Below are 15,643 nucleotides of genomic sequence, written 5' to 3'. Positions count from 1 at the left end.
TATTTGGAGGGAAAAAGAACATATTCAGTTTTCGACATGTTAAAATACTTGTAATAGACAATGAAATGGGAATGTCGCAAGATTTTAAAACATGGTGTTGAAGAACGTAAAATGTCAGATAAAAACTTGAAACAAAATGTCAATTCACATAAATAAAGTAATGAAAAGTATAAGAATAAATGTATAAAAGTGGTAATTTTGTTATGTGTATTTTACCACACTAAAAAGGTTTCGAACAAAAGAATAAATGTGTATACTGAGGAAAGTGAGTATAAAAGGTAATGTATAGTGGGCCGTGGAGAATGTTAGATAAACAAGATATGAGGAACCAACAAATATGTCACAGAAAGAAGAGTTGAGTACCGATGAGATCAGAAAAGTATAGGTTTTTAATAAAACCTATATTAGAATGTAGAGGAAGAGGCATAAATCCATATATGTACACAAAATTTAATCGTTTAATGTTGATAAATGTAGCAGCTAGGCAAAATTCAGTTATGATTATATTATGGCTCAAATCTTATTTCCCTTTCAAAATATTAAAATATTATATGCTACAGATTATCATAAAAAAGAACTTTGGCCTTTACATTTATGAACTACATGGAAAGAAGAACTCAGACTTTAATTCATTCAACAAAAACTTATTGAGAACCTACTCCATGTGGAAACAAAGCCCCCTCCTTCTTCATGAGGCCTATGGCCTAGTACAGAGACAATCTTTAAAACAATAACAAACGAAAAATTTTACCTTTGTCAAAAGCTATGAAAAGAGGAACATCAGAGTGATGAGCGCCCTTAATAGGATATTTGATGAAATTATATAGATAATGGTTTTTTTTTTTAATGATGAAATGATATCTGAGTTGAAATTCTTATCGATAAGATGTTAATAAGAAGAAAAAGAAAGGTAAGATTATTCCACGCAGAGAAGAGAGAATATACAAAAGTTCTGCAAATATAAGGGGCTAACAGAAGATCATCAGGTCTAGAACATAAAATGAAGGAAAATCAGTTTAATTATATAATGAAATGTTTAAGAGGAAGACAGTATTCAACACATCAATTTCAAGTGTATGATTTGCTGTTCCATGAAAGAAGGGGAAAACACCATTCTTGCAGCAATATTTTATATTTGTTTCCAATGCCCATAACATAATGAAAAAGAAAACAGTGTGAAAGAAGGCCTCCATCTTCTCTGCCCCAAGATCCTCCTCTTTTGTACTGACTGCTGCAGTAATCCAATGACATTTTTATTATGTGCCATTTCCCTATAGTCAATAAACTAGCAGATAGTCACAGAGTACACTGTATAAGTTTTCATTAGAATTACTTCTGTTAAGGAAAACAGCAGAAATATGATCCATTTTGTGTGTCCTGAGTCTCCTAACTTTAGGTGCCGCCTTTAAAATCACTTTGATTTTCTGTGTCCCTTAAACTTTTCTGGTTTAGTTTTCATTGTTGAACCAAATTACATTTCTGTAATTCTAGCAAAACGATAGTCCACACAAAGAGTATTTACCATCTAAGAATACTAATGCAATTATTTATAATGTCCTCCAGTGTTTTAACTTTATTAATGAATAGAGTTTAAAAATAGTTTTTAAATAGTTCATTTTTTCTGAACATGGATAACTTACTTGCTTTGTGTCAGATCAACTACAATGAGATCTTTTTCCAGAAGTACTACGACTGCATAGGGTTCTTGAAATTCTGCAAGTTAAAAGAAAAATGGAAAAGTTTTCATATTTCGCATTTTATAAATTACCAAACTTACATTTCCTTTATTCGCTGTACAAATGTTATTTAAATAATTTGAGAAGACCAAAATATGAGCCAAAGTAAGAACAAAAGCACTTTAAAAAAATATATATGTTATGTTTCTTAAACTTAATGTTTATGACCATTACAAGGAACAAGAAAAAAAATGAGAAATTGCATAGCATTAGTTAAATAAATCTCAAAAAAATGAGGTGGTTAGAGTAGAAGACTATATCATATTCATCTCACAAACATTTATCTTATTCTTTCATAACCTTATATTTTATAATTTATTTCATATCTAAAAGATTTACTAAGGAAATTGTAGTTCTGCTTCTCTGATCTGTGATACATATTCACCTCCCTATGAAAGCAACATTCATAATAAAAAATTTACTTTCAATTCAATGTGGTTTAAGATGTTCTTAAAGATTGTCTACTATGTGCCCAATGGTATATACTTCAAAAAAGCAGAGAATCTGAGGATAGTCTAGGATTTTCAAGTACTTACAATTCAGCTCTACTTTTCTCCCTTCACCCTCCCTTCCCTTCTTCAATATGTTCTAGAAATTTTGTAAGAAATGATATATGAAGAATAAAATTAACAAGGTTCTTGTTCTCATGGGTTTGCATTCTAGGGATGTATACAAACAATGAACAAGTAAACAAATAAGATCTAGTCAGAAATTAATGTGAGCTATGAAAAAAATAACATGAGTAATGACATAAGAAATGACTTGCAGTTAAAGCTACAGTTAAAGTATTATTCTCAACTTAAAGAAAAAGTATTTTCAAACGCATTTTACATACTTGATACCTGATTCTCCATAGCCAAAACAAGTATCAGTATTTACTATTTCATTGAAAATACTGAAGTCCAAAAAGTTTACAAGTTTGGCTCAAATTTACAAAGCTAGTAAGTTATAGAAGCTGAAATTTTAGCCCAGGATTTCTGACTTAACTTCCATCCTGCTTTCATTAACCAGCAGTTTCTACTGGTCAGTTTAAATGGTATTTAATCCTAAATTCAACAATCGCTTGGCAGGAATTGTGCTCAGAGTATTCAGGATTTAGGTAGGAAACTAGAATAAATGGCTTTCATAGTCCTTCCAGTCCTGAAAAGCAACAGAGCTTCTCAGGGTTCCTATCTATGTGCAGTATGCAGTCATATTGTTTGCTACCTAAACTGTTCTCAAACTGAGGCTTTTACCTCCTTCTTCCCCATCTCTTAGAGCTGTTTTTCAACACTGTTTCAGTACTTTTCGATTGTTCTTATTTGTATGTTTGTTTTGTTTTTTAGTTGGAAGAATACTGGGGTTCTATACTACTAATTTCCTCTTTTTCTCTCCCCTCTTTAGTAAACTTGTTAGTTGAGAAGCATAGATTTTTGGGGGGAGACAACTATTTTTTATTAATAATGGTTGCCTCTGGAAGGGCAGAGAGAAAATTTTCATTATATACTGTTGTGTATTGTTGGGTACTTTTCTGGCATTTTCATGTTTTATTTTAATTCAAAATGTTTAATGAAATACATTTATATTTTACTGAATAAAGTTAAACTATTTCTCCTAGCCCTTGACAAAAAGTTCCATCTTCATTACCACATCTCTGAAAAACAAAGATACATATGTAGTTTGGAAGCAATTAGAATTGTTTCTAATACATTTATAATTCATTTAATGTTATTAGAAATTGTCCTACCATTTCTACTGATGTACAGAAATTTACATATGCACAGCGTTTGACCTTTGCAACCATACATTTTCAGTTTCTAGTACTGGTACACACATCTTTCTCCAGGCTCTTTAATAGGAGGCGTTCAGCTTGCAGTCCTCCGTTCTTTCTTTGTTTCTTTATCATTCATTCTCATAACTCCAAAGAATTTCTATATTCTAATGTTTATAAATAAATATTAAAGACCATTTCTCTCACATTTTCTGTTCTCTAAACAATTCCATAATTAGACTTATCTTTCTCTCTTTCTAAAAACTGTATACGAAAGCACTATTCTTAAAAATGTTATCTTGGACTCACTTATCATGTCACTCTTAATCCAACTGTTGACCAAATTCAGTGGGTTTTCCTCTTTTCATTCCTACAAGCAGTACTCTGTTTCAGATCTTAACCATTTTAATAAACATTATCACAAAAGCTTTCCAGCTGGAATCTGGTATTTTTTAGATTTCAGTGTCTCTCTCTTTAAACCCACACTTTTTGGAGGCAAATCTTACTAAAAACACTTTCCTTCATCTTAGCATTTCCTCAAAATTCTTATGTAGCTCCCTATTTCTAAATACCTTCAAAAGGTTTTCAATTTTTCTGTAAATGGATCTCACTCTAACAAACCTCACAATTTCTAAAACCTTTATTCAAAATATTCTTTTCAAGGCCCAAGTCATTCTTCAAACCCTATCTAAATCTTTCTTCTTCCATGAAGCTTTGAGTGATATTTTGGTCCTCAACTATCTGACTAGCCTTAAATTGATATTTAAAAAACTCTGACCCATATAACTCAGCACCTAAAATGTTGTATTTTTTAAACTTAAGTCATAATTATCTCCCTCATCTAATCAGATTTTATATGACTTGACATCAGAAATCAGTTTCATAATTCATCTATATTCTCAACAAGTTATTACAGTACTGAAGTCATAGAAGCATCTAATAAATATGTGTTGATTAATTAACAACACAAGTAATTTGTCCACAGCAACTCTGGAAATAAAATGCTACATTGATTGTTATCTCTTATCAACTTCTCCCATATTTTAAATATGAAACTAAAGAATTTTTAAAAATTAATAAATACATATATATATGTATGTATCTTCATAGTTTACAAAGTATGCTCACTTTGGCCTTCTAATGGTCATGTAAAATCAAGCTTTCTACAAATGATAAATCAAACTCATCAATGTAAAGTGACTTACCCAAGGTCACATAATTAGTAAATGACAGAGCTAAATCATAAACCCAGATATTGTCTCCAAGTCCAGTGCTCTTTCCTCTATATCTATAAATTTCCTCTTGAAAATGTGGTAATGTATATATACTATGTTGTTTTAATCATAAACTCATAGTTCCCTTTTTATTCTTCATGTTTTACCCTTTTAAATGTTTAGATTTCATTAAAATATTTCATTATCATTAGATTACATTTTACAATTTGTATATAAGTTTAGAATAGCTTTTATGTTTATAAAATGTTTATTTATATTGGGGATAAGAATATATAACCATCCCTCCTCCCAAAGTACCTTCTGACTTACTATTCTCAAAATTGAAACAAATCACTAACCACACATCAGCAATCCTAGAGTAATCAGAGGTGCTGCAGTTGCTTCTGAAGCAAAGCCAGATGTGAAATAGATGCAGCACCACCAGAGTTACAGATCACTGATATCAGGTAAGTGCTTTAACTTTGATTGGCTTTGGAATGGGATGGGTGGAGCTGGTCTAGGAGAGGCTATTAGGAGACTTCAGTTTCCTCAAGTAATTTCACCCCAGACTCCTATCAGACCCTCCCGGCTCAGCTTCCACCATCCTTATCAAAGTTTAAAGCACTTACCTGATATTTGAACCTGAAACTCCAGCACTGCTGCACTACATCTGTTTTACTTCCAGTTTGTCAAGTAGGTACAGGTACAGAACCTGCTGCATCACCTGTAGCTCACAGTGTTGTACCACAGTAGATGTCAGCTGCCAAAACTAAAAATATTCAAGCTTAATTTTGTTAAGAACTTATTTCAAAAATGATTTTTCAACATTAATAGCTTCATTTTAGTTACTTACCATTTGGATAGGGTGTTTCACATAAAGTTAGAAATTCAACAATAGGATGATCCATTTCAAGTACTGTAATTGCTTTTCCATGCATGATGGTTAAACTTGGTCTTCTGCAAGCTTTGTCATAGGACAATCCACCAGAAAATATTATAAACGGTTCACTACATAGGGAAAAAAAAGTTAGTAAGACTGAGAAATACTTTAAGATGACATAATGTCACAGGACTGAGCTGATGAAGAAAAGGCTTTGTGGGGAGTATCTAATTTGTAATTACACAGAGAGCAAAAGTCTTTCCTGGCCCAAAACATCACCCAACAATCTTAAGGTGTTGAGGTAGGGAGAGGGAAAAGCAGTGAAGTTGGAGGGAGGCGGAGGTGTTTACTGACTCAAATAAACATTTTCACATATAGTCTTAGTTGGTTCCCAAACTCTTAATCCCTACCATTAGACTATTAGGCTGTTAGTTTATGATATTAACCATCTGGCATTGGGGCCCCAAATTCTTAAGAGGTAAAGGAGGCGAATTTCTATATAAAATAAAATGTGATAGTGGCAAACCCAGAATGGTAGAAGGTAATGTGAAATTTCTATATAATGAAGTTTGTGTGGAAAAGGGTTTTGATAAAAACATGGAGAAAACTAATATGTAAGAGAAAAATAATTCACCAAAGATAAATGTGATCTTGTTCTCAATTTTACCTAGGACCTGCCAGTTCTACTTAGCTTATAAAATTAACTTAAAACAAATTTTTTAGACACTGTTATTTACAAGATACAATTAGATAATAAAGTGGGATTGAGATGACTATAAAATAGTATAACTGTTAGAAAGTTATGAAACAGCTTCATAATTTTACAGTTTCTCGATTTAATACCCATATCTCTAGTATATGTATAGAAAAATGAGTCTTGATATAAAGCATTTTCTTTTTCTTCCTAGAGATATATTTTTATTTATTTTTATTTTTTATTACATTTATTGAGATGACATTGGTTAATAAATTATATAGGTTTCAAGTGTACAATTCAATAATATGTCATATGTATATTGCATTGTGTGTTCACCCAAAGTTAAATTTCCTTCTGTCTCCATATATTTGACCCCCTTCATTCTTATATACCTCTCCTGCCTTTCCCTCTGGTAACCACTAAACTGTTGCCTATGAGTTGTTTGTCTTGTTCATTTGCTTTCAGGTTTATATCCCATAGATGAGTGAAATCATAAGATTCTCAACTTTTCTGACTTATTTCACTAAAGTATTTTCAATAAGTAAATAACTGAAAATATGTACAAAAAATTTTTTTAAACCATACACTTTTATTGTACCAAAATCTTTGAGAATATATGGTTCTAAATAATTCATTTCCATCCTTCCACTAAACTGAAGGATCTACTTGTTTCTAGAAATCACTCTATTCAGATTTTCCTCCCTCTTTCATTCTGTACTGCCCATAGTACCAAACATTGCCAATGGAATATTTGCTGATTTTATGCTGGTTAAATAACCACAACAACAACAAAATCATTTTAAAAGTTGCCATCAAAATCTACATATAAAATGCCTGTATTAATTTATGTATATTCTGTCTCAATATTTTGACATAAATATTTTATTTGTAAGCTACATAAGCAAAAATGCTCTAATTTATTTTCTTTTAGTCCTGCATCATTTGACTTGAGTTAGTCTTGCCGCAGTAATCTGACATAAAAAATAACCTAATAATGATGGTATTAAGAAACAATTTTGTGAAGTTTTTTCTACCCTTGGACTCACACCGGCAGCAGACTTCTACTCATGACTTTATACTCTGAAATATGGCAGCATGAGAGAGGTCCCCAGATCACTCCCCTTGAAACAACAATAAGCTGAACATCTAAAACTCAACAAAAAACACCCAAACTTCACACCAGCATGTCTGAGTGTGGGATCTGCGCATAAGAGCTACCACACGTCAGAACCCCGGGTATTGGGCGGTAGACTGGGAGAAATAAAGAAGCAGCCTCTTGCAGCCCCTGGAGCTCCCTGAAGGAGGAGGGGGAAGGGTAAATGTGCAGGAACTTCCCTGAACCGCCCTGCCTGGGACTGCTGTGAGTTCCACGCAGCCAGCAGTAGGGCCTAGTCATCAGGGCAGAAAGCAGAGAAGCAGAACAGCAGAGAAACAACAGTTGATTTTTACCAGCTGCGGTTGCAAAACCGAGGCTGAGCCTCAGCCCCCAACTCCCAACCCAGAGGGCCCCTCACCCCATACCCTCCAAGACCAAACACCGCAGAGACCTAGGGGAATCTGAGCAAATGCTACTGAAATTGTTGCTAATACTGACAAGGACTGAAACTGAGGGTAGCAAGCCTGATTAAATATCTATGAGAAAATAAAAAGGTATTTGTAAGGCTTTATATAAAGCAGAGATCCAAGAGGTTTAGACGCCACCTACTGGAAACCAAAACAAAAGCACCTTCTTTGCAGCAGGCTAAAGAGAGACCCTTATATAATAAATCTTCTTTCTGGAAAAAGAGCAGAATATATTTCCATTAATTTCCAGATGGAGAAATAGTCCATTAAATACCATGAACAACCAAGGTGACAAGGCAGCTCAGAAAGAAAGAGGAAAATCTCCATAAAATAAGCTTATAGAAATAGAAATATGCAACTTAAATGACAGAGAATTCAGGATGGTACTTCTGAAAAAAATCAGTGATTTCTGAAATGAGTCATATCAACAATTTCAGGAATTGAAAAAACATCTAGATGAGCAGAACAAGAAGATTGAAACCCTCAAAAAGAACAGAATAGATCTTCTGGAGATTAAAACAAACAAACAAACAAAAAACGAAAACAGCAACAACAAAAAAACACTGCAAAAGCTGGAAAATGAAATAGCAAGCTTGGGAAATAGAATTGATCAAATAGAGGAAAGGATCATTGATATCGAAGACAGACATCTAGAAATAAATCAGAAGGAAGAAGAGAGAAATCAAAAAATGAAAAATAATGAAAGAGAAATACAAGAACTAGCTGATATCATCAGGAGAGGAAACATAAGAATAATGGGCATTAGTCATGGCAAGGAAAAGGAGCAGAGGCTGGAAAGCATTTTCAGACAAATAGTGGATGAGAATTTCCCAAATCTAAGGAATAAGCTGGAGCTTCGAATTCAAGAAGTCAACAGAACACCCAATTACCTCAACCCAAAAAGGCCTTCACCAAGACACATTGTATTAAAATGATCAAAAATCAATGACAAAGACAGAATTCTCAGGGCAGCCAGGGAGAAGAAAACAGTAACTTATAAAAGAAAACCCATTAGATTATCCTCGGACTTCTCAGTGCAGACCTTGCAAGCCAGAAAGGAATGGAATCAAATATTTAAACTATTAAGTGAAAGGAACTACCAGCCTAGATTAATGTATCCAGCTAAGCTCTCCTTTAGACATGAAGGAGAAATTAAGACCTTTCCAGACATTTAAAGTTGAGAGAATTCTCCACTATGAGGCCTGCACTACAGGAAATACTGAAAGGGCTCAGCTCACCTAAAACAAAATGACAAAAAAGAAATACATGATTAGGAGTAAGGTGACTATCAGGCAAATAGAAGCAAAGGAGTGCAACCTTTACTAAGAACAGGGCATTATAAGCTTAAATAATAAGAAGAGAATTGCTATAGCAAGATAGTAATGAATGTTCAACATACATAGGGATGAAATGAGACAATGACTGAAAATGAGAGGATACAAAGATCTAAATTCACAAAGGGGAATAGAAATAAGGCACGTGCAGAAGAAAATGGACGAGCGTATTTATATATATATATATATATAAAACTATCCTTTATATATTCATAATGGTAACCACACACCAATGATTCAGAACTGAAGCATATAACATAGAAGAAGAACCAGAGGCAAAACCCACAAAAGCCAACCAAAATAAAGAAAACAGAAACAGAAGGAAAAGGAAGCAATGGAAACACTGAGCTACCAGAAAGCAAAAGATAAAATAGCTATAAGAAGACCTCATATTTCAACAATCACTCTAAATGTGAATGGACTGAACTCGCCAATAAAAAGACACAGAGTTGCAGAATGGACCAAAAAACAAAACCCAACCATATCATGCCTCCAGGAGACACATCCTAGCTCCAAAGACAAATATAGACTCAAAGTAAAAGGGTAGAAAATGATATTTCAAGCAAATGGCTTTCAGAGAAAAGCAGAAGTGGTACTAATATCAGATGAAATAAACTTCAAAATAAAAAAGATAAAGATACTGAGTGTCATTTTATAATGATAAAGGGAATCATGCACCAAGAAGACATCACTTATTAATAGCTATGCTCCCAATCAGGGAGCCCCAAAATATGTAAAGGAATTACTAACAGAACCAATGGGAGAAACAGACTGAAACACTATCGTAGTAGGGGATCTAAATACCCCACTGTTGTATATGGACAGATCATCCAAACAGAAAATCAATAAGGAAATAACATCCTTAAATGACACCTTAGACCAACTGGACATAATTGACATTTACAGAGCCTTCCATCCCAAAACAGCTGCTTATACATTTTTCTCTAGTGCACATGGAACATTCTCAAGAATTGACCACATACTGGGACACAGAGATAGCCTCAACAAATATAAGAGCATTCAAATCATACCAACCATATTCTCTGATCATAATGCTTTGAAACTAGAGATCACCTGTAAAAAGAAATCAGGAAGAACCACAAATGCGTGGAGATTAAACAACATACTACTGAACAATAACTGGGTCAGAGAAAAAATAAAAAGAGAGATCAAGAGATACATAGAAACAAATGATGATAGTACAAAATATCAAAACTTTTGGGACACCACAAAAGCAGTCTTAAGAGGAAAGTTCACATCATTACAGGCCTATCTTCAAAAACAAGAACAAGTGCAAATCAACAACCTAACACTTCATCTTAAAAAACTAGAAAAGTAGGAACAAATGAAGCCTAAAGGCAGCAGAAGGAAAGAAATAATCAAAATTAGAGCAGATATAAATGAAATTGAAAACAAAAAACGATAGAAAAAATAAATGCAACAAAGAGCTGGTTCTTTGAGAAGGTTAATAAAATTGACAAACCCCTGGCTAGACTCACTAGAGAAAAAGGAAAAAGGACACAAATAAACAAAATCAGAGATGAAAGAGGGGAAATTATGACTAATATCACAGAAATACAAAGGATCATACAAGAACACCATGAAAAAGTATATAACACCAAATTTAATAACCTAAAAGAAAGGCACCAGTACTTAGAAAAATACAAGCTTCCTAGACTGAATCAAGAAGAACTGGAAAAGCTAAATAGACCAATCAGCCAAATGGAAATTGAACCAATCATCAAAAACCGACCAAAAAGTAAAAGTCCAGGACCAGATTGCTTTACCAGTGAATTCTACCAAACATTCAAAAAAGATTTAATACTTATTCTTCTCAAACTCTTTCAAAAAATCGAAAAGGAGGCAATACTTCCCAACTCATTTTATGAGGCCAACATTACTCTGATATCAAAATTTGGTAAAGAAAACACAAAACAAGAAAACTACAGACCAATATCTCTCATGAACACAGATGCAAAAATCCTAAATAAAACAGTAGCGAACCGAATACAGCAACATATTAAAAAGATTATTCACCACGATTAAGTGGGCTTCATCCCAGGGGCACAGGGATGATTCAACACACGCAAATCGATTAATGTGATATACCATATAAATTTAAAAATAAGAATCATATGATCATATCATTAGATGTAGAAAAAGCCTTCAACAAGATATAGCACTCATTTATGATCAAAACACTTAATGAAATCAGTATAAAAGGAAAATACCTTAACATAATAAAGACCATATGTGACAAACACTCAGCCAACATTATACTTAATGGTGAAAAACTAAAAACCTTTCCTCTAAGATCAGGAACAAGGCAAGGCTGTCCACTATCGCCACTGTTATTCAATATAACATTGGAGGACCTAGAGAGTGCAATCAGACAAGAGAAAGATATAAAAGGTATCCAAATAGGAAACGAAGAAGTCAAACTGTTACTATTTGCAGATAATATGGTTCTCTATATAGAAAACCCTAAAGACTCCACAAGAACACTACTAGAAACAATAAACAAATACAGTAAAGTCTCTGGATACAAAATCGACGTTCAAAAATCCATAGCATTCCTATACTCTAACAATGAATTGTCAGAAAAAGAAGTGGAAAAAATAATTTCTTTTGCAATTGCAACAAAAAGAATAAAATACCTGGGAATAAATTTAATGAACTGTGCGAAGGACCTCTATAATGAAAACTACAAGACCCTATTAAAAGAAATCAAAGAAGATACAAAGAAACGGAAAGATATTCCGCATTCTTGGATTGGAAGAATCAACATAGTTAAAATGACCATATTACCTAAAGCATTATACAGATTTAATGCAATCCCCATCAAAATCTCATTGGCATTTTTTAAAGAAACAGAACAAAAAGTCATCAGGTTCGTATGGAAGCACAAAAGACCCTGAATTGCCAAAGCCATCATGAGAAAAAAGAACGAGGTTGGAGGCATCACTCTGCCCGACTTCAAATTATACTACAAAGTGACAGTAATCAAAATAGCATGGTACTGGCAGCAAAACAGACACACAGAGCAGTAGAACAGAATCGAGAGTCCAGAAGTAAACCCATATTTATATGGGAAATAATTTTCAACAAAAAGGCCAAAAACATACAGTGGAGAAAGGAAAGCCTCTTCAATAAATGGTGCTGGGAAAATTGGAAGGCCACCTGCAAAAGAATGAAATTAGACTGTTGTCTATCACCACACACCAAAATTAACTCAGAATGGATTAAGGACTTGAATATAAGATTTGAAACAATAAAATGCATAGAAGACAACACAGGAACTAAACTCAAGGACTTTTGACTTAAGGAGGATTTTATGAATTTGACCTCAAAGGCAAGGGAAGTAAAAGCAAAAATAAATGAATGGGACTACAACAAACTAAAACACTTCTGCTCAGCAAAAGAAATTGTCCACAAGGTAAAGAGACAACCATCTCGATGGGAATATATATTTGCAAGCAAATCCTCTGATAAGGGCCTAATATCCAAAATATACAAAGAACTCATACGACTCAATAACAAACAAAAGATCCAATCGAAAAATGGGCAGAGGACCTGAACAGACACTTCTCCTTAGAGGACATACAAATGGCCTACAAACATGAAAAGATGCTCAACATCGCTAGCTATTAGGGAAATGCAAATCAAAATCACAATGAGATACCATCTCATACCTGTTAAAATTGCTATAATCTACAGGACAAGTAATAACAAATATTGGAGAAGATGCAGAGAAAAAGGAACCCTCATACACAGCTGGTGGGACTGCAAATTGGTACAGCCACTATGGAAAACAGTATGGAGAGTCTTCACAAAACTAAGAATTGATCTACCATATGATCCAGCAACCCCTCTACTACTAGGTATTCACCCCAAAGACTTGAAAACCCATATCCAAAAAGATATTTGCACACCAATGTTCATAGCAGCATTATTCACAGTGGCCAGAACATGGAAGCAACCAAAATGTCCTACAATAGATGATTGGCTAAAGAAGTTCTGGTACATATATACAATGGAATATTACTCAGCCATAAGAAGAGATGAAATACTGCCATTTGCGACAACATGGATGGACCTCGAGATAATCATGCTAAGAGAAATAAGCCTGTCAGAAAAAGTTGAAAATCACATGATATCATTTATATGTGGGATATAAACCTAAAAGCAACAAATGAACAGGACAAACAGAGACTCATGGACATGGACTATAGACTAGTGGTTAGCAGAGGGTGGGAGTGGAGAAGGAGTGAGGAGATAGATGGAGTAAAGGGGGTCAAATATGTGGTGACAGAAAGAAATCTAACTATGGGAGGTGAACATACATTTTAAATATATATATGTCTTACTATTTAAGTGTACAACTAAAACTTATTGAATTTAGTTAACCAATGTCACCATAAAGAATAAATTAATTAATTTATGAAAAAGGACCAATTTTGTTATTTCTAAATATATATTTATGTTAGTAAGAAGACTTCTCCAGATTAAATCATTTCTAAAGAAATGAGTATAGGTTTTGTGTACCTTTGACTGTTACTTTGTTTTGCAACAAAAGTCACAACTCGGAAAACATATCTTTTCATACTTACTGACCTTAATATCTGCTTCAAATATTAATAAAGACAATAACTATTTTTTCCATGTAAAAGTGAGTAAATTAATTCTCACCTCCTAGTACTAATCCAAACATAGGATAAGATGCAATTTACTCTCCCTCTTTTTTGTAAGCACATTGGAAAAATGTCCTTTCTAATATTGGAAAAGAGCAAACTTTTTCTGCTCTCATTATGGCTCTGAATCAGAAAACACTGTGTGTAAATTTAATTGTTGATATATGTGCACTTTTCTGTAAACTACCGAATGATTGAATAAAAAGTTATTTACTCAGGAAACGCTTAGGGAACCACTCATGGATAATGCATTAGATATTTAATTATCAGATTAAATCCGCATTAGTATTGTCCTCATTTAATTAATAAGGTTAAATAATAACTAAGCAGAAAAACCCAAAAGAAAACAGATCAGACTTCAAAGCCTATTCGCCTATGCAGTGATCTGTACTGCCTGTAGTATAAAGTAGCTACAATTTACTGAATGATTACCATGCATATTGGCAATATATTGGCATATATTGTGCCATGAGCACATATAAAGTAAATTTTATGTAATCCTCAACCCAGTTGAGTAAAGCACTATTAGCCCCATTTTGTAGATGAGGAGTCTGGGATTCATGCAGAGTAAATAACTTATTCAGGTTACACATCTTGTGAGTGGCAGGGCAAGCTTCAAATCCAAATCCAAAAGTCCATGTTTTTTATTTCTAATTTTTCTCAAATTATGTGATAATCATCTACAGTATCAGAGGGGCACTAGATTCATTCGGCTGATCACTTTGTGAGATATATAGAGATGTTGTACACCTGAAACTAATATAATATTATATGCCAACTATAACTGAAAAATAAAAAATATTATTTAAAAACTTCATGAAAGGAAATTTATCTTTGGGTGGTGAACACAGTGTAATATATACATGGCATTTTATTGAATTGTACACTTGAAACCTATATAATTTTATTAACAATATCATTCCAATAAATTTAATAAAAAATAATAAAAATAAAATGGAGAGAAAATTTTAAAAACCTATTTACCAGTCATCAAATATATGACATTACAAATTTATGCATAATTTAATTTAATCCTCCCAACCAGCACAATTAGATAAGTATAGTTAATGAGGAAATTAGAGTTTAAAAGAGTTAGTTAAAATGTTCAATGTCATATAGCTGTCTTACTCTATAAGCCAATAACCTTAACCATTACTTTACACTCTTGACTTGAATTCTGGATTCCTCAAGTACCCTCTCTCCACCTTCACTCTTTCCTCCCTTTCCCTGTTACTAACCTATCATTCCTTAAGTACCATCTCAGGCATCTCCTTTCCCAAGAAGAATTTCACTGATCTCTCTCTTCACTGTTCTCCACTCACTCTAAGGTTAGGTGACTTTTGCTGTGCTCTCATAGTATGTCTCTATGAAAGTACCTCACTTGTTGTATAGAAACCATAAGTTTATGGCCTTACTTCTGCTACTAGACTACAACAGATTCAAAATTAGGCAGTATTCTTTTCCATTTTAATATACCTAACAAACTGCACAAATATACATATATGTATTTTGTATAAGTTTTATATATAAATAAACTACATATGTATACTGGTTAAAAATGACCATAATGTTATTGTATTCAACTTTTAGAATAGATATAAACAACATTAAGTATACCTATAATACCAAAAAAATTCTAGTGTGAGCAGATAAGTAATACAAAGTAGGATTGTCCAATTTAGGATAATAATAAAATTTAAATTTAAGCACGATTTGGAATTATGGTAATTTTGGATGAATATATTACCATTAATAATTATTGCAAGTAAATAGAATAT

General features: G+C 33.1%; 1 protein-coding gene across 3 annotated transcripts in view; it reads right to left on the bottom strand.

Moving 5' to 3' along the window:
* STXBP5L (syntaxin binding protein 5L) overlaps positions 1-15,643 on the bottom strand; it is a 260,367-nt gene that overhangs the window by 146,838 nt on the left and 97,886 nt on the right. For all 3 annotated transcript variants that reach the window (XM_039843137.1, XM_039843139.1, XM_039843138.1), the window contains exons 11-12: positions 5,554-5,708; positions 1,641-1,713 (exon numbers count right to left, since the gene is read on the bottom strand). In XM_039843137.1, coding sequence (XP_039699071.1) covers positions 1,641-1,713; positions 5,554-5,708 — 228 coding nt within the window. The remainder of the gene's footprint in view (positions 1-1,640; positions 1,714-5,553; positions 5,709-15,643) is intronic.

This window comes from Pteropus medius, unplaced genomic scaffold (genome assembly GCF_902729225.1).
Source record: "Pteropus medius unplaced genomic scaffold, Ma_sr-lr_union100, whole genome shotgun sequence".
In the NCBI taxonomy this organism is placed as follows: domain Eukaryota; kingdom Metazoa; phylum Chordata; class Mammalia; order Chiroptera; family Pteropodidae; genus Pteropus; species Pteropus medius.
The sequence above is the reverse complement of the archived record's forward strand: the minus strand, read 5'-3'. Positions and strand labels throughout refer to the sequence as shown.